The 19,946-nt window shown below is 38.3% G+C and overlaps 1 protein-coding gene across 1 annotated transcript; it reads left to right on the top strand.

Annotated features, from left to right (window-relative positions):
* The first annotated feature begins 419 nt into the window (after positions 1-419).
* On the top strand, positions 420-19,627 carry st8sia3 (ST8 alpha-N-acetyl-neuraminide alpha-2,8-sialyltransferase 3). The gene is made up of 4 exons (XM_044173311.1): positions 420-1,356; positions 9,532-9,651; positions 11,335-11,892; positions 15,778-19,627. Exons 1-4 carry the CDS (start codon positions 1,103-1,105, stop codon positions 16,058-16,060), a joined length of 1,215 nt encoding a protein of 404 aa, XP_044029246.1. The 5' UTR covers positions 420-1,102; the 3' UTR covers positions 16,061-19,627.
* Positions 19,628-19,946: the final 319 nt, after the last annotated feature.

Below are 19,946 nucleotides of genomic sequence, written 5' to 3'. Positions count from 1 at the left end.
ACACATCATTATCCCACATATCTGTAATTCAAATTGTAGGCTTCACTTCAGAACATGTTAAAATCACATGTCAAATACATACAAATTTTAACATATTGATATATATTTCACAGTAGCCTAACAATACATAGCCTAGAAATAGGCTACATATATATGTACAAAATAAACTTAGCACCTATAGTTTTTAATATAGGAGAAAAACAGATATTGGATCAAAATTTTTGTCCAGATATATGTGAACATTGGCCTACTATACTGACTCCACAGAAATCTTTCATTGGGAAAAATAAAAAAAAATCTGCTTTGACATGACCAGAAAAGAGATGTATTTTTAATATTTTCACGTTTCTCAAGATATTTGAGTTCAGACTGACAGGCCTACTTCACGCCCCTGCAATCCCCCTGGACTGTCTGAGCGGCGGGTATCCTCTCGCTGCGTCTCTTTGCCTCCATCAGGACACAGAGCTCCGCCTCGGATGCTGCTGCTGTTTATCTGATTACCGCGATACGAGAGCTGCGTCTCCTTAAAGCGACACTCTGTCTTAATTCATTAGACTACCGGAGAGAGGTGGAGAGAGACGCCGGGGATGCAGATGAAGAGAAGGAGCAGTACGCCTGTCCGCGGGTCGCCACCATCACCTCCCTGCAGGACGTCGCGTGTCGCCGCTTCATTTCACCGCCTTGAGATTATGAAACCAGCTGTAATCTAAACCTACATGCAGAAAAACCTCCAAAACCCCATTCCTCTCTTTTCTGCTCTCCATTCTACGATACGCACTCGTTCTTCCTGCGTCGTTTCTTCCGCAGACGCGTCGCTACCTCCTTGCCTCATATTTAGGTTATGCAAAAACGCGGCCTCCCGCTCCTTACTCCTGCTCCACAAATGGACTATGTTGCCTTCATGACCTCTGTTAAAAGTCAATAAATCCGCAGTTTGCGCGTCCTTTTTCACCTGTCCGGCCTTTTGCATTTCTGCGTTCCTGTGAGCCGCCCATGCGTCGCCGCTGCCGCGCCACCGCATCTGCTCTTCCTCCCCACATGGACTTTGAAACCTGCGTAGAGCGCGCGTAGTCTTCGCGTCTCCGCCCTCTTTCTGCCGCTGATGCGGTGCACATGGGCGCTCGCTGTCTCTTCGTCCTGGCCGGTCAGTGATCCTCTGGTCGGGGGGCGCTGGTGCCAGCAGAGAGGCAGGATGGTGCGGATCGCCAGCGCGCTGGGGCTCGTCATGTTCAGCGTGGCGCTGCTCATCCTGTCGCTCATCAGCTACGTGTCCATCAAGAAGGACTTCCTGCTCAGCACCCCCAGATACGGACCTAATGGAGGATCCAGGATGTCCATGTTTCACGCGGGGTTTCGGTGAGTCCAGGCCAGGCGGTAGAACTGTAAACGCAGATGCTGACTGTTGGCCTGTATCAGATCAGCTGAGTGTTTGGATTTTATTTTTAGTTATTTCAGGTGTAGGCTATAGATGCTGACAGGGTAGAAAAACCAGTTGAATGTAAACTAAAGTTGATGCAGTATGTGCCTTCTATAATGTGGCACTTCTTGATTGTTTGTTTTGAATGAGTCTTAAATCCTTATAAACGTTGTATTTATTTATTTTTTTTAATTTTCCAGTTGCACACTCCTCTCTCAGTTTGTGCTGGTAGGGTTGAGCAATCAAATCAGAAAACATTAGCTGTGTCTACTGAAACATCTTTTAAGTAGCTCAGGAAGGTGTTGCACTGATCAGACTCAGATTAAGGCCTCTCTGATAGCTGAGGCCTGCAGCTCACAGACTGCTGCTGTGTCATGCAGTATTTGTCATTCTCTATAGTTTGGTTCATCGCTGTAAGAATAGGTGTTTTGTTTCTCAGACCATACGCATTTAAAATGTTCATTCAGATATACAATAAAGGTAAATTGTACAGCACACACAGATATTTTAGATAAAAGTGTGCTTCCAACTTTGTGTAGGAATCAAACAAACATGTTCATTAGTGAGCTTTGAAGGTGCTGGTAGATGTATGTTTGAAACTTGGACAGAGCCAGGCTAGCTGTTTCCCCCTGCTTCCAGTCTAAATTTGAGCTAAGCTAATGCCTCCCAGCTCCACCTCCCTACTTAACGCACAGACATGTTTATCATATATTTTAAATCTTAACAATATTCCATCATGTGACACAAAAACGTTTTTAATACAACTACTACTGTTATATTACTACTTCTAATAGTAACGCCACTACTACTCTTACTATTACTGTTGCTTCTACATGTAGGCCTACTTGTACTACTAGCTAATCTACTCCTACCATTGCTACTACTACTATTTTCCCACTATGGCTACTTCTGCTAGTACTGCTTTTGCAACTACTATTACTAGCATTCTCACTCCTCCTCCTTCCGCTCTTCCTCCACCCACTACTACTACTACTACTAGGCTACTACTGTACTACTACTAACAAACCTTAAATCATTAGCTGCTTCCTCTACCAGACTTCCTCTACAGACAAAAGCCACTGATGCTTTCCTTATTGTAGAATGAAGTACTTACTGTTACTGCTGCAGCCTCTGCATAGTATTTTCATTAATAAGTTTTAAAAACCTGATCAAAATGTCTCAGAAAATATAAACCCGTTTCTGATTCTGGTAACAAGGATGTTATGAATACATTTTATCATAAATATATATATACAGTATAATCAGGCAGACTACATCCTATCTCTCATGTCAATGGTGGATGACACTGATTGGCGGATTTTTTTTTAAATCAGGAGACAGCTTTGCCCTGATAAACTGGTTTAAATGTAGTACATGTTAGTGTGTTTTCTCAGTCAGTGTGAGTGTGTATCAGCCTAAAGGAAAACAGGGGATCTGTCACTTAATCCCACAGCTGTGAACTGGATCAGCTCATTCACTCACAACTTCTGTCTCTCCTTAAGTCCTTTTATTGCCATGTTTCTATCCAATTATTGTATGCACATTCTGAAGTATTTTGTTTGAAAAAATTTCAAATGTGAATTTGATAAAACTTCTTTAGCACTGAAAAACAAAACTTTTCACAGTTGCTGAAGATTTTTTGCTTTGATAGTCTATGAGCTAAAGGCTTAATGGGTGGAAATTCCCCCCCCCCCATCCATTATTTGCATTTGTTTTAACAGCAACTGTATTTGTATTAAAAGATAAAGTGAGAGCAGCAGAGTAGTATAACACTGTTGTTGTACTAATGGAACTAGCTCTGTGGAGATGTACATTATACTGATTTTATCAAGACAATAGGTAAACATGGAGGAAGTGTTGAGTTAGCAGAAACAACAAACAGCATCAACAACATATTCAAACAGGAACAGGCCAGAAATATCAAAATATACTTATAAAACAGTGAACATTTGTAATAAAGGCTTGTCTCCTATATAAGTTTAAAAAGTCTCTGCAGTTGACATAAATGAAGGCCCCGGCCAATATTTGAGAATTTACGGTATACTTCAAAAAGTCAGTATGTAGACAAAATCGCTTGTGTTTTGAGTATGCTGTTAATGGACATTCTGTCCCACAATGCAATGCACAAAGGAAACAGGAGCTACTACAGCTGCAAAACAAAAAGATCTCTGAAGCAAGTATTAAGAACAAAAAAAGTATAAAGAAGCATAAAAAGTATCTTTGGAAGTTAAATTGGCAGTGATGTAGAGTTACAAAGTGGGAGGGGCCACTGTAGAAACGATCATATAGGTTATTATGTTATGACCAACAATCTGACTTATTTCAACTTTGTTTCTGAGAAATTATGTTTTGTCCATCAGTTTGTCATGACGGATATTTCTAAAAACTACAATACCCATGAGCCTCAGCCTTGTTAATCTTTTGTACTAATAATTCAATCAGGAGAGTCCGATCCAAGCCGTAGAAGTGCTCCAACTGTGAGTCATGTAACATTGTCTGTGGGAAAAATTAATGGATTTTTCCTTCCGGAACCAGGGACACCCAAAATATTTCCTCCCACTTCACAACTCTATTTCAAATTCATGGTTTGATTGACATCTGTTGTTACACATCATTTCCTGTTAGCACAAAACGGTGAAGTACATAGTTTGCTTGTACACTAACTACAAAACAAGTATACTATGAAAATTAGAATGCAGTGATTGGAATCCGCTGCACACTTTGCTAATATTTTTCCATCTGCTTACATGGAAACATTGAAGGAGGTGTTCACATTTTACCATCCATTCATTTATCTTAAAATATGAACTAAAAACCTCAGGTACATGTTTCAACTTTTCAGAAAGACTGATAAAAGATATCCTCCATGAGAAAATACGTTGAGGATCAGAAGCTAAAGGGACAGAGGTGAGCTAAGCGAAGGGGTGGATCTTAAAGATCCAGTGTGTAGGATTTAGTGGCATCTAGCAGTGAAATTGCAGTTTGCAACTGTTTGAATACCGTTCACATCACCCTCTCCTTCCAAGTATGTAGGAAACTACGGTGGCGAAAAATGCGAGAGCCAGTGTTTGGTTTGTCCATTCTGGGCTACTGTAGAAACATGACTGTGGCAACCTCCGTGGAAGGGGACACGCTCCCCATGTAGATTAAAAACGGCTTATTCTAAGGTAATGAAAAACAACAATTCTTATTTTCAGGTGATTATACAGTATTTAATACATACTTATAGATATATAGATATTATATTCCATTTATGGTCCTTTAAGTAGTTTATTGTTAATGAGGCTGTGTGTCTGACCACCTCCAGAAATAGTTTGAGATGCACAGATCCTCAGAGTGTGTGTGTGTGTGTGTGTGTGTGTATCTGATTCCAGTCCAAACACAATGTCTGTTGACACCAGGAGAGCTCTCTGATTTTAACAGATTTTAGTAGGGCCACTGCAGTACAGCTCCATGGAAAATCATTCTGTAAATCTTTGTTGTCCAACATGTTTGGTCAGGTCTGGAGTGTGATGCTAAAACAGAGTGGTTCTGATGAAGGTTCTGGAGGTCAGCAAGCCGTCCTTGGCTCTGATTTACAGCATGAGAGCTGCATTCATTTTCCTCCCGCCTGTAATTCTTTTCCTTCTTGCTCGCTTTCACCACAGGCCAAGGTTACGCTCAGAGTGAGTTAGATGTGAAGGAGAGCAGCATTTTGAAGAGAAAACACTCGGGTAGTGGACAAATCTATATACGTTTCCTGCTGTGTCATTGTGGAGTGAGAGTTTATCATCAGGAACATGGTGATTTTGGGAAATTTTGGATTTTCCCCCGGGCACATTGGCTCTGCAAGCTGTCGTAGCACATGGTTGTGCACCTCCCACAGTGAAGAATTTTGTTTTGCTGTGGTGTAAAGTTATCTCCTTCACCTTCAATGGAAGAACAAGACTAAGAGTCTAAGAATGAGACTAAATCCGAGGAAATGCTAACGTCAGCATGCTAACACAGCGCCAATGCTAACATGCTGATATTTAGCAGGTGTAATGTTAACCATGTACACCATCTTAGTTTATTGGTTAGCATGCGAACATTTGCTAATTAGCATTAAACACAAAGTACAGCAAAAGGCTAACGTGAATGTCATTAGTTTTGCAGGGAATCTGGTCATAAACGAAAATACTGGACAAATTAAAATTGTTCATTGTTCGTTCATGTTCCTGATGAGAATTATACCAAATTTCATGGCAAATCATCCAATAGTTGCGATATTTCTCATCTTAAAACCGCATTTGTCGAATTGATTGTAGCGTTAGGCGAAAAGTCAGAGGATCTCAAACATCATTAGCATTCTTCCTTTGGGAACCATGAATGTCTGTACCAAATTTTGTGCCGATCCATCTGGCTGATGTCGAGATATTTCACAGGATAAGTGACCTACTGACCTACCATTGCAAAACGTTCATGAATAATTTTGTATACATTGAAATTAATTTTGCGGTTTAAATGAACCCTCTAGTGGTTAAGAAAAACTACTTCACCACAACACTAAGTACACTACGTTTTATAAATAAAGTTATAAATAAAGTTATATATAGTTAATGTGACTGAAAATCAGTTTTTTCTATTTACTTTCACGTTTTATTGTAAATGTATTGCATCATCCAGTGTTAATAGACCAAAAATGTCTTTTACTGTGCCCAATTGCGGAAATGTTTGTCTTTTTAAGTGCCATACAACTCAAATGATCACCATTAGAGATGTATTATATCACAATTATAAGTCTTTTAGTTACAATAATATGATATAGAGTACATATTTGAAATGCACTTTACCCCTGCATGCTAGGTCTTTATAGAGTTCAATTAAATGTCATTTTAAAGTCACTGGTGATGATTAAGATAAGACTGAGTGAGTTTATTTTTTTGTTTTACATTCCTCCTGCAGCGAGAGGCCACCTCGTAAACCTGACCTGAGGTGAATACAGAGTGCTGACGTTTTAATTAAAAACACAAGGATGTACTCTGTCTTTCCTTTTTCTTTATTTTAAGATTTTTATTTTTCATTTGATCTATCTATCTATCTATCTATCTATCTATCTATCTATCTATCTATCTATCTATCTATCTATCTATCTATCTATCTATCTATCTATCTATCTATCTATCTATCTATCTATCTATCTATCTATCTATCTATCTATCTATCTATCAGCAGGTTCTGCTTCACCTGCTCAGCGGAAACCTGCAGCCATCAAACTGTTCGTGTCACTAAGCAGCATTGAAACAGCATGAAATAAAGAATTTAGATAAATACTAAGAGTAAAAAAAAGAACATTTTCAAATTATATTTCCACATTTTTCACATCTCATTATTCCACTATTAAATATATATAATATTTTATTCAAGGTTCTATTCCTTGACAATGACATGAATCATCTACATATTTGGGGATTAGTAACAAAATAGTACGGAGCCCCCAAAGAAATGATTCTTTAATCTTAATCTTAGTTATTATCTTCTGCACGTAAGACTGAAAAAGTGAAATCCTTTCCCAACTGCAATTTGCACATCATTAGTATTTCCACAGTATTCTTCTGGGCAAATTCTAATCAGTAGCTATTTCATGCTGATCCTGATTCAGCACTGCACCTCTTTGGCTGAGCTGCACTGTCTACAAAGATAGCGAATGCTGCAACAAGAAAATAAAGCTGCTGGAGGTCTGACTGCCATCAGATCCAGGTCAAACAGTATTTACACATACTTTTTAAGGTTTGTTTTAGACTAGCCAGGCATCACAGAGGTGGGGTTTGCCATGCAGGACAGTATAAGTTGGATGAGGACGTTTGAATGATCACATAAGCTTTTGGTATTGGATTTTGTCAAAATCTCAGTGATCAAACCTCTGACACTGTCTGAACTGTCCTGATGCAAGAAACTCCACCAACCTTGTTCTTCATTTAAGATGAACCAAACTTAAACTTGCAAATACTATTTGACCAGTTGTGTCTACCATAGCAGTCTTGACCTGAAACCTTGACATTTTGATGTTTAGTCAAAGGCAGAGGATTAGTGTTAAAGAGGCACGTTCTCTGTTTAAACCAACTTTCCAACATTGTGGAAAATCCTTTGTCTGTCTTTCTCAGTCAGATCGATTTCATCTCTGTGCGTCCAGTACAAAGAGAGGTCCAGGATGTGTTTAGCTAGTCACCTGTAGTCAGCTGGGTTTTGTTGACAGTAGAGTTAGGACAGACGTCAAACCTGGCCACTATGAGGACAGGACTTTTGAGATGCTATGTGCAATCACTGCACTCAGCAGTTGTTGGTCAACAGATACCGTAGCTCCAACACTAAATTCTGCTAAAATGTCTCATTTTAACATTTCTACACCTGTATTTGTAACCAAATACAAGTAAAGGGGATTTGTTGGGTCTCTGTAAATAATATTATAAAAAGTACGGTCTAGACCTGCTCTATAGAAAAGTGCAATGAGATAACTTCTGTTATGAATTGGCGCTATGTAAATAAAATTGAATTTAATTGAAAAATTAAATCAGACAGGTTTTGAGTTGTTGAAAGGTATATTTTTTATCTTTTGATGGAGTTAGGCTAGCAGTTTTCCTCTGCTTCCACTCTTTGTGCTAAGCTAGGCTAAACACATCCTGGACTTTTCTCTGTACCAGATGCACAGAGATGAAACTTATGTCCATTTTCTCATTTGACTCAGGGTGAGACAGAGTGTTGCTTGTACAGGAAACATGGACTGAATGCTGTTCTGACCTGGATTAGAAGGAAGTCATTCTACCAGGGGACAGCACCATGGACAAGAAAAACCAAATACATTAAAAATGTCAAGGTTCCATGCAAAATCGGGCATATAGAAAGTAAACTTGTACATGGTTAATCTACGTGTTAAGTTTTGGTTTTAATATACTCGCTTTTAGAATTGGAAGAATTGAGGCTTCTTGCACTGCAAAAAAAGTTCATCTTATCAAGTACTTAACCTCATGTTCAGTCTAATGAGATGAGATCAAATTTACCAACGAGGTGACGTCATTAGATTTCTCATGCAGTTTAAATGTCTTGAAATGCAGTAAACAAGGCATAATTTCAAAATGTGGACAGTTGTTTTAAAACCATCTTGAAATTGAAAGAAATACATACAAATTTGATTGAAGGGTAAATATTTCACTCCACATACAGAGTCTTAACTATGAATAGCTTGCTAAGATGGACATAATTTCTGCAACAGTATAGCCTTACTACTCATTTCCCCACAGTATACTGGGTAGGAAAGCGACTGAAAGTCTGTGTTTACACTGAGCTGATAGTGTAAATGAAATTGTCTGAATCTGTTTTTCACTGCAGCTGGTTCCCTGAAGGAACAAAACATTATACATTTGCTGAATGGCTCCTTAAACACCTGCACATTTCAGTCATCTTCTTCTGGAGGCATTTTAGCTTTGTGAAGATGGCGGTACTGATATAGAAAAAGTATAAAACATCAGTAATAATTCATTTTCTGCAGAGTCCAGCTGAAGCTCTTTCTGATTTATTACATCTTGGGTCTTATTTTAGTAGTTTAGGACATCATTTCTACAATGACATCAAGAAACATGCGCAGTCAGATTATCTCACGTACAGTTTTAAGGTATTTACACAGAAGTTTACATTTATGTGCAAGATATTTAAACAAAACCAAGTGAGTTATTATATCCTTGTGTTTCTGTTGCTTCTTGCAAACCAAACAAGAGACATGAAAAGGTGTACAATTTTATCTCAGAATTGGCAAAGAGTTTTCCTTTGCAAACTGTATGCATGCACATTTTCAGCTTTTGCACTCTAATTTCAGTTTGGACCTGGTGTGTAACAGCTTCCAAATAAAGTGGTTTCAATAATCTGGCTAAATTGTTGGCTTGTTTACAACCGGTCTGATTGCCTGACTGCTTGTGTTTCTTGGCCTTCTTTCAATGCAGATAAATGAGGATGTTTTGCATTACCTACAAACCTTGTTTTAAAAGAGTTAAAATGCTCCTCAAAACATTTTAAGGTGCAAGTGGATGTAGCCGACCTCCTCCTAACACAGGAAGACTGAGTTAACCTCCATGTCTCTATCTCCCTTTTCCTTGTCTGTGTAGCTCCCAGCTGGCGATGAAGTATTTGGATCCAGCTTTCACTCCTCTGACCAACGCTCTCAGTGAGGACCTGCAGAACTCTTCTAAATGGAGCTACAACAGCACTGCTTTTATACAGCTGCGGTAGGCTACACAGATACACACACAGTCTCTCTCTTTCAGTGGTGTTTTTTGATGGTCCTGAAAGCTCACAGCATGCTTTTAGCACTTACAGCAGTGAGCAGCAGTGGTAAAATGCTTAAATTTTTGTTTTCCTAAGCAGAGATAACTTTAACAATGTCACAGTAACAAAAAAATAAGGCAGCATTCACTTGGGACATTTATCATTTACAGAAAAAGTTTATGTTGAAACCATATGGCTTGTGTTGTTTTTAGCGTTAAGGTTGGGGTTCAGTAGCATTTTACTGAATCTGAATCCAGTATCTAATCTTGTTAAATCAGATCCCTTTCATATTCCTCATCAAGTCTATTTAAGTTCATCAATCAACATGTTACTAAATTTATAAATAACTATAACTCAATTTGAAATATTGTTTTTACAATATGCATGAAAGTTTAACTTTGAAAGTGAAACTACTAAAACTGATGTGACATGATCAGCTGATTGTTTCACAAAAACAGCCGTAATAAACTTTTAGCGCTGCCATTTTAAAGTAGTTGGAAACAAGTCCAAGTCTAGTCTTAAGTCAGTCAACACAAGTACAAGTCAAGTCTTAACTGATCCTGAGATCACATTCAGGTAAACTGATTATCGGTTTAGAGAAAGCATTAGAAAATGAAATGCTTGCTTTGATACTGATGTATTTAAATATCACAAAATGCAGTTAAATCAGATTTGTAGTGGCCAAAAGGTGAAGAAACAAAGCAACAACAATACACAATAAGTGTTGGGATTATAACCCTTTATAAATTGCTAGATAATGTGTATTGGCCCCTACAGGGCTCCTGTAAGAGAACACTATGTCACCAGGTGTCGTTCAACTTCTTTACTTCATTGTAAGGTGGTAACATAATTACAGGCAGTCATAAGCTGTACATATGGATAGTAGTTTCTGAAATAAACACAAAGGAATGGTACATGAATATCACAGCTCTTAAATGTCTACTACTGTTAGTCACTAATCATCAATTCTCATACTGTGCGAATGAAAATAAGCATCCTCTCCAATTTCAATGATAAACATAAACTGTATCACACATATGTATTTGTCCAGGTTCAGAGATATTTGTCTCTGAGATTTCTGGTGCCAGAAATCTGGGGTGGAAGCAGAAAATTCAAACACAGATATCTCAAATTGGAGGGGGGAAAAAACAAACTATCTTTTATTATTATTATCATAATTATTATTTTATTTTTTGGCAATTTGGGTGAACTGCACTTTTAACTTTCCAATATATTAACTTAAAGTGGCTTCAAAACTAAACAAGCACGTGTAATACAGAAATGGTGCTGTTGTTAAGTATGCAAATGTTAAATAGTCCTATGTTTCAACGTAGGTTTCCCAAAAAAGGTCTTCCCTTCTTGTTTAGGAGGAGGTGGACATATTAACAACACCTGTAGTTTTAATGTATTGGGTTGCTTTATGTTGAAAGATTCATAGTGTTTTTTCCACCTGGAACAACCTACAGTCCCATTCAACACCACTACACTGTGTAGGTATTGCTATTGTGTCCAGCCCCTGTGAAAAAAATTATTTTAAAAAATTGTTTAAAGTACAATTTTTGTAAACAGATATTATTTACTGTCTTGTGGATGCTAACAATAAAGATGCAGTAATGAACAAAAATGTCTTTTTTGTCTTGCAGAAAGGAGATCTCTCAGTATATCGACATCCCCCACAACTTCACACTGACACGAGACTCAGTTCGAATCGGACAGCTGATGCACTACGACTACTCCAGCCACAAGTACGTTTTCTCAATTGGTGAGAACTTCCGCTCACTCCTTCCTGAGGCCTCGCCGATCCTCAACAAACACTACAATGTCTGTGCCGTGGTCGGCAACAGCGGCATCCTCACCGGCTCGCGCTGTGGTGCCCAGATTGAGAAGTTTGACTTTGTCTTCCGCTGCAACTTCGCGCCGACTGAGATCTTTAAGAAGGATGTTGGACGGCGGACCAACATGACGACCTTTAATCCCAGTATCCTAGAGAAATACTACAACAATTTACTGACTGTGCAGGACAGGAACAACTTCTTCCTGAGCCTGAAGAAGCTGGATGGCGCCATCCTGTGGATCCCGGCGTTTTTCTTCCACACGTCAGCCACAGTGACGAGGACACTGGTTGACTTCTTTGTGGAACATCAAGGTCAACTGAAGGTCCAGCTGGCCTGGCCTGGAAACATCATGCAGTATATCAACAAGTAAGACACACAGTAAAACTGCAGTACATTAACAACAAAGACCTCATCTCCACCTGGTATTAACCTGTGATCTGTATCTGGATACGTTATATTATCTAAATAATGACATCTTAAAGGTCCAGTGTGTAGGAATTAGTGGCATCTAGCAGTGAAATTGCAGTTTGCAACCATTTGAATACCGCTCACATCACCCTTGCCTTCCAAACTACTAGTATTAAAACTTCCAGAGCCAGTGTTTGGTTTGTCAGTTCTGGGCTACTTTAGAAACCTGGCGGTGCAACATGGCGACCTCTGTGGAAGGGGAACACAATGATTCTTATTTTCAGGTGATTATACACTAATTAAAACACACTTAAATATTATATTCCATTTCTGCCAATAGCTCCTCCTAAATGTTACACACTGGACCTTTAACACAAGCCTTTTACAGCAAGTATTAATAAGCGTTCTCGTTATCTTCACTCTGCCCACAGTGTAATCAGATCTCAATATACGAAGTAGGTAGGCGGAGCTAGTAGACTTGTCAACTAACATGGTGCTTCCCAAGTCAAGGGAAGTGATGCTGCTGTACGATCTCAACTTATTGTTACTTTGCTAAAAAGGGCTGTCTGTACAGCTTTTTGCTGGGCTTCCTTGAGATAGCATGGAGAAATATGATCTCTTTTCCTAGTTCTTGTCAGTACACGTGCTGCAGCATTCTGGATCAACTGGAGACTCTTAAGGAACTTATTTGGGCAGCCTGATAATAAGGAATTGCAATAGTCCAACCTAGAAATAACACATGCATGGACTAGTTTTTCAGCATCATTTTGAGACAGGATGTGCCTGATTTTTGCAATTTTACGTAGGTCAAAGAAGGCAGTCCTTGAAGTTTGTTTCATGTGGGAGTTAAAGGATAAATCCTGATCAAAGATAACTCCAAGGTTCCTTACGGTGGTGCTGGAGACCAGGGCAATGCCATCTAGAGCATCTATATCTTTAGATAATGTGTCTTGGAGGTGTTTGGGGCCAAGTACAATAACTTCAGTTTTGTCAGAGTTTCAGATCAGAAAATTACAGGTCATCCAGGTTTTTATGTCCTTAAGGCATGCTTAGTTTTAGTTTAGCTAACTGGTTAGTTTCATCTGGCTTGATTGATAGATATAATTGGGTATCATCCGCATAACAATGAGAGTTTATGGAGTGTTTCCTAATAATATTGCCTAAAGGAAGCATATATAAGGTGAACAGAAACGGTCCAAGCACAGAACCTTGTGGAACTCCGTGACTCTAACTTTGACGTGCACAGAGGACTCACCGTTAACATATTTACAAAGTGAGATCAATCTGATAGATAGGATTTAAACCAGCTTAGTGCGGTTCCTTTAATGCCAATTGAATGTTCCAGTCTCTGTAATAGGATGTGATGAACAATGGTGTCGAATGCAGCACTAATATCTAACAAGACAATTAAAAAGTAATTTGTCATTTTCACCAGTGCTGTCTCTGTGCTATGATGCACTCTAAATCCTGACTGAAAATCCTCAAATACACTATTGTTATTTAGAAAGTCACACAACTGATTGGCGTCTGCTTTCCCAAGGATCTTAGAGAGAAAGAGAAGGTTAGATATACTGTATATAGTTGGCTGAAACCCCTGGATCAAGAGTGGGTTTTTTAAGTAGAAGTTTAATTACAGCTACTTTAAAGGACTGTGGTACATAGCCAGTTAATAAAGACAGATTGATCATATCCAGTAAAGAAGTGCTAACTAAGGGTAAAATGTCTTTAAGCAGCCTAGTTGGAATGGGGTCTAAGAGATGAAGTTAGTTGAAGAAGGTCGAGCAGTCAAAATATATATCAGGTTTTACAGTTGTTTCTAAGGTTCCTGTGTTTGAAGGCTTGAGGTCGAGGTTGAGAGCAGGATGTGATGAATTTTTTCTCTAATAGTTAAAGTTTCATTATTAAAGAAACTCATGAAGTCGTTATTACTGAGGGCATTAGGAATACATGGTTCAATAGAGCTGTGATTCTCTGTCAGCCTGGATACAGTGCTGAAAACAAACCTGGGGTTGTTTTTATTTTCCTTTATTAATGATGAGTAGTAGGCTGCTCTGGCATTATGGAGGGCTTTCCTAAATTTTTTAAGACTATCTTGTCAGACTAAATGAGATTCTAGGAGAGAGGAGACAAGGTGGCACAAAATTGAGAAATGAGAAGAGCCATCAATAATTTCCTTTTTAACAGGTGGTCACTGTAGTTTTTAGCAAATGTTAATCAAACAGGAGGAAATAGTGCATTAGTTGGGGACTATTTTCATCTGCGAATTAATACACATTAACACACACATTAATATACAGATTTGGTTCTCTAGTGACTGAGATTGAGTCAAAAATAAACTTCAGTGTGTGTTCATGGTAATGAACATGTCTGACATGTCACCCAGTGCAACAGTGTGGCTCACTGATGTGTTTTTAATAATATTTGACATCAATGGGCCTCTATGGTCTCCTAAAAATGACAGGACACGTTACACAGTTTTTTCTGTGTATCATGTGTAACCTGTCAGTTTGGCCATCTTTCACTCTCTCTCTATCTTTATGTCTATCTGTGTTTTAAATATCCCATTGTATCTCTGTCCTGTTTGTAGTAGTTTGTGGAAACTAGCATGTGGTTTTATTGTATTGAGCTGTGCTCTACATGGCAAAGAGGAGATTTAGACTCCAAAGCTGCATTATAAGGAAACAGCTATTTAGTGAAAGGTATGGCACAGAGCAGTAACTGTGTGTGTGGAGAGGGATTTAAGTCTGGTGCTTAGTGTTGTAGCAGCAGAATAGGCTGCTTGTACAGTAGCTTAATCTTCACCAATCCCATTAAAACTACTTGCTCTGGAAGAATTACCACTAAGCAGCTCAGACAGCTTTCAGCACCTCAAGAACTCTTGGAAATGCTTTTGTTGAAGCCAGTCTAGAGAGTTCCCCCTCTGTGATGCTCCAGAGCAGGACTGCCTGATGAAAGCACCAGCAGTGGTCAGATTAGGTTTTTTATTTTTTACTCAACCATCTGAAGTCATTGCTTTCAATAACAGTTTATTCAGAATTTTGTGAATGTCTTGCAGAAATAAGTGGACAAAAGTGGACAGAACTCTTTTTTTTTGTTGTTTTACTGAAATTCTGGTTTGTGCCTACGTTCATGTCTCACAGAAACAAATAAATACTTGGATTTTAATCAGATTCATACATTGTAGTTATTGTTTGGCAAAAAAGAATTAGAACATGGAATTACCTGTACTGTAATAGCTCACATGGTAAATTTGTAAAAATGTAAATTTCTACTGCACTAATTCTAGCAGCGCAACTGCAGAGTCTTGTCATACTCACCACTCTTCTACTCTCTCTCTAACAGAAACACTGTTTTCATTCACTAATTAATTCTGATTGCTGACATTTTTTCAATCGCGGTTAAAGTATCACTTAAACTGAACACTTCCTGCAGGTTATTTACCTTAAAGGCCTACCAGGAATTGGAGAGATTATTCTCTTTGAGTGTAGGAAGGCTTTTATTGTTAAACATCTAGACAGGAAGTGTTGAGCTTCACTGACGGTAGCTTAACGGTGATCAAAAAAAGAGTAGAAGCGATGATAGTTGATACTTAATTAGTGAATGAAGACAGTATTTCTGTTAGAGCAGAGAAATTTAGAGCAGCAGAGTTGTGAGTATGCCATGACTCTGTTGTGCTGATGGTATTGGTGCTGTGTAATGTACATTATACTGAATTAATCAAGATAACGTAAACATGGAGGAAATGCTGAGTTTGCATTAACAGAAAACAACAACTATCACAAATGAAAACAGGAGCAGATGTATAATTGATGTATAATTGTTCTACTAACTTGTACTCGACAGCTACTGGAAAACCAAGCAGCTGTCGCCGAAGCGACTGAGCACTGGAATCCTGATGTACACGCTGGCGTCCTCCATGTGCGACCAGATACACCTGTATGGCTTCTGGCCCTTCGGCTGGGACCCCAACACGGGTAAGGAGCTGCCGTACCACTACTACGACAAGAAGGGCACCAAGTTCACCACCAAATGGCAGGAGTCCCATCAGCTGCCTGCCGAGTTCAAACTCCTTTACAAGATGCATACAGAGGGACTGCTGAAGCTCACCCTCTCCCACTGTGCTTAGGCCTAAAACTGCAGCAGTTAGAGCGCTTCTTCAAACTCCTCTTCAAGGCTTCCACGGGCCAGAGTTGGCGAAATGACGAGGCAGACAAGGAAAGAATTCATGTTGTTTTGCCAAAAGAAAATCTTGGCTCTAAGGCTGAGTTGGTGCAATGGGTTCTGTTTTTATCCAAGATCCCTTGGCAAAAGCCCATAATCCTGTGCTCAAGACGAACCGTTTGTACAAACTGCGACAGCTCAAGAAACAAGGACTCTATTAATTTTCTATAGGTCAAGAATCTAAAGAAGAAGAGGACTGCAGTTAGTTTTTTGGAAAAGGTGACTGCAGCTAGACTTTTAGGCAGCATTCCTCTTCAGCAGCATCACAACCTTGAATTGCTTCATGGTGTTTTCACTCATCACTCTTGGCGCTACAGCTACAAATATGCAGATTACCTGTTTAAAACCAAGGCTGTGTTCAGACCGACATTAGCACTGCGTTAAAGAAGGCAGATGTCTTGTTCATTTCTATGAGACCACTGTGTTGACGCAGTTTGGGTCCTGACGCAGGGGGCCATGGCAAAAAAGTTTAACCTGGCTCGATGTTTGCTGCAATTCAATGCAACGTCATCCAGCTACACACTGTGTAGGCCAATCAGATATGTGCAAGCGCACAATGCTGAGGTTTTTTGTGCTGCTTCGTTAGACACACTGATCTGTAGTCTAATAAGGACAACCAGTGATAAATAAAGCTAAATCTTTGATTTCAATACAGAACTCCAAAATTAAGTGCAAAATGAAGATAAACTAACCATAGATTTCAGTACATTTATTCTTAAAGCTGCATTCCCTGAATTTTTGGCCACGTGGGGACAGCAGAACAAGTTGAAACACAACACCAACATATTATCACCTTGTAAAGTTGTTAGAGGTAAAGTGTAAACAAGCTTCCTGTTTACACATCCAGCAGACACAGAGCAACATTATCATCATTTGAGTTGTGTTTGTGTCCACCTGATGAATGTAAGTCCGATATTCACTCTCCTTTTAGCTCTGGTTTGGTCTCAACCAACTCCTGAGAAAAATATCTGGTTCGTTAGCTGCTAAATGTTCCACTTTCTTCACCAGCAAGTTGCTAACTTTGTCTGTTTGCCATTTGGTGCTGGGCAGGTAGTGTACATTGGGTTTATTAGAGCTTGTTTCTAGAAACAAGGTTGATACGGCGGTACAGTTTAACACTAGCACAGCAACAATTAGCTCAGAGCACAGAGGGATGTTGGATTCAACACCATATATGTCAAAAAGGTGGAGACAGGTAGGCTTGTTTGCTGACTTTGTAAAATACAACTGTACATATGGTAACAGCATCACAACAACAAATCTGAGTAGTCACTGTTACCTTGTCGCTCAGTAAGAGTTTAGGCTATGTTACATGTTAGTTCTCTTTTTTTAAGTGACAGCCCTGCTTTGTAAAGATTAGTAATGTTAGCTAGCTGGTTGTGTAGCCAGCATTATGCAACTTATCAGGAAGATTCACTTTTAGCCAGTATGCTGCCATTTCTTTCTTCTATGTTGTGATCATTTTTTGTTTTTCCCCCCCTCCATTTTTGTGTGTTTTAAAAAACATATCAGGGTTAGAAAATTGGTGATGTATGTTAGAATATAGTCTCATGAATCGCCATTTTAGCCAGGTGGCTCCATTCACACACCGTTATTTTTTTCATTTGCTTCTGCTAGAGTGAGGGAATATAGAGTTAGAGAGCTGCTAAAGAGAGTTTGAAAGGATTTTAACCTGAAGTGCTGGGAGGCAGGTACAATCGATCCATTAGCTTTGATAGTAACTTGAAAAGATAATGGACACAAATCCTAAAATCTGTCTCTCACCTTGAGACTCAGGCAGCAGTTTACAAAGAAATTACAATCAAAAAAATACTATTGGTTGGTGATTTGGAAGCTGAGTGTAAGTCAAAGAGAGTAGATGACTCTAGTCAGAAATAGTTACCATTAAACAAAAAAAGAGGACATACACCAGATGTTTGCCCCATACGGACGCACACTTCTTTTATCTTAAGAAAGAAAATAACTATATCTAGAAGAAAATGGGAGTATTGGGTGTTTTGTTTGTTAAGAAAGTGGTTGAGCAACAAATAACAGCAAAAAAAACTTCTTCCTAATTCTCACTTTTCTGGTCTATTCAAGTGTTTTTAATATGTCCAACATGAGACAGCGTGAGACCTTAGATAATTAAAACAAAAAGGCAACATATTCTCACAGCCATGAATCCCAGTTTTTACATCTACAAAAACTAAAAAAAAATTGTATTATATCCCACTACTGCAATTTTCATCAAACAATAAAACATAATTTGGGGTAGTTAAGATTGGATTTAATTATTTTGGCTAAAGTCCCCTGTGTTTTTTACATGGGAACTGATACATATTTCTGTTGCTACATAATGTCCATCATACCCTGTAATGTCTAGATTATTCCATACATTGTAATCTGGAATTTGCATCTGGACATTCTCACCAAATAAACAAATAAATATACAGTATTTTACAGTAACTTTGCAGAGGCAATGGGTTTGGTAGTTAAAGAGACAGTTCTTCAACAAGACTATTATAATTACTATTATGATGATGATTTGAATTAAGGGGGTCAGGTGCATCATCCCTGAAATGGGCAGAGTTTCATTTTGTTGTTAAACAGGAACAACAGTGGTCAAACCTGTGATCAAACAGTTACAGAACAGTCTGTCAAAGCCCCAGGCCACCAAGCCCTTACAAGAAAGAAAATGTGAATTTCTTACATGTGAAACACCATTTTAAATGTGATAAATTCACTCATATACAGGTGGTTTTCAGGTCTATCAAATGTTTGATGTGCTTTTTTTGCAAGGGAGTGACTCAATTCTTTTTTCATGTATTTTCACATTTGTTGCAATGTGTTAATGAGACAACATGGATAACTGGGACTATTTTTGTGCAGCTGAATTTCAGCTGTGCTTTGCCTCATTTGTTTGTTTTTTAGTCTCCTAGTTTCTATGACTTGAAACATGACATTTTCAGGACTTTGACAAAAAGATTGTTGGCATGAAGCTTAAAATCACTACTTAATAATAGTAGTAATAATGTTACCTGTTGACTTGAGCACATTACAAACTTGTTAAAGTCAATAGGATGTAATTGTTGGGTCTCTGTAATTAATATACGGTCTAGACCTGCTCTATAGATAAAGTGCAATGAGATAACTTCTGTTATGAATTGGCACTATATAAATAAAATTGAATTGAATTGAATGTAATTGTATTTTATTTTTGCCACATTTTAGTTTTGTTATATAAAATATCATAAAATATAAGTGTCAGGTAACATTTTCCAGAAGGTATTTTTTGCATTTTGAATGAAAGATATTAATGAGGCTTGCTCCATCCATATCAATATGTCTTTATAGATCACTCTGTGAAGAGTAATATATACTAAAAGCACATTTAGATATCATATACAATATGCTGTAGATTAACAAATATGTTTTATTCATGCACTTGAAATTTCTTTCTTTTCATATATCTACTCTGTATTTATTTAATCATTTAGTCATTAAAAATGAATGAAATTATCAAGTGAATCCTGTCTTGTTTTGAGTGGATGTTAATTGATTGTTTCTGAACACTGTTGTCTGTTGTTCATAACAATATTTTATGTATTTTGAAGTTTGAGGTTTGTTCTGTTTTTAATTTTTGTATCTACATTCTTGTGAAGGCTCACAATTCATCATATCTTGCGCCACTGGTGATTGGACTTATGTGTAACACACATTGGATGCATCACATCATTGCATTTACCGTAGCATTTACTGGACGTGTCCTTTAGACAGAAGAAGTAGCCAAGGTACAGTAGCTGGGATGTGTT

Source organism: Siniperca chuatsi, linkage group LG18 (assembly GCF_020085105.1).
Source record: "Siniperca chuatsi isolate FFG_IHB_CAS linkage group LG18, ASM2008510v1, whole genome shotgun sequence".
Classification (NCBI taxonomy): Eukaryota; Metazoa; Chordata; class Actinopteri; order Centrarchiformes; family Sinipercidae; genus Siniperca; species Siniperca chuatsi.
This window is presented reverse-complemented; position numbering and strand designations above follow the sequence as displayed.

What these genes read in the sequence shown, in the direction of transcription:
- st8sia3 (XM_044173311.1), top strand. Translation starts at nt 1,103, where the DNA reads ATGCGGTGCACATGGGCGCTCGCTGTCTCTTCGTCCTGGCCGGTCAGT. An exon ending in ACTGCTTTTATACAGCTGCG is followed by an intron (nt 9,652 to 11,334) that starts GTAGGCTACACA and finishes TTTGTCTTGCAG; the next exon opens with AAAGGAGATCTCTCAGTATA. An exon ending in ATCATGCAGTATATCAACAA is followed by an intron (nt 11,893 to 15,777) that starts GTAAGACACACA and finishes TGTACTCGACAG; the next exon opens with CTACTGGAAAACCAAGCAGC.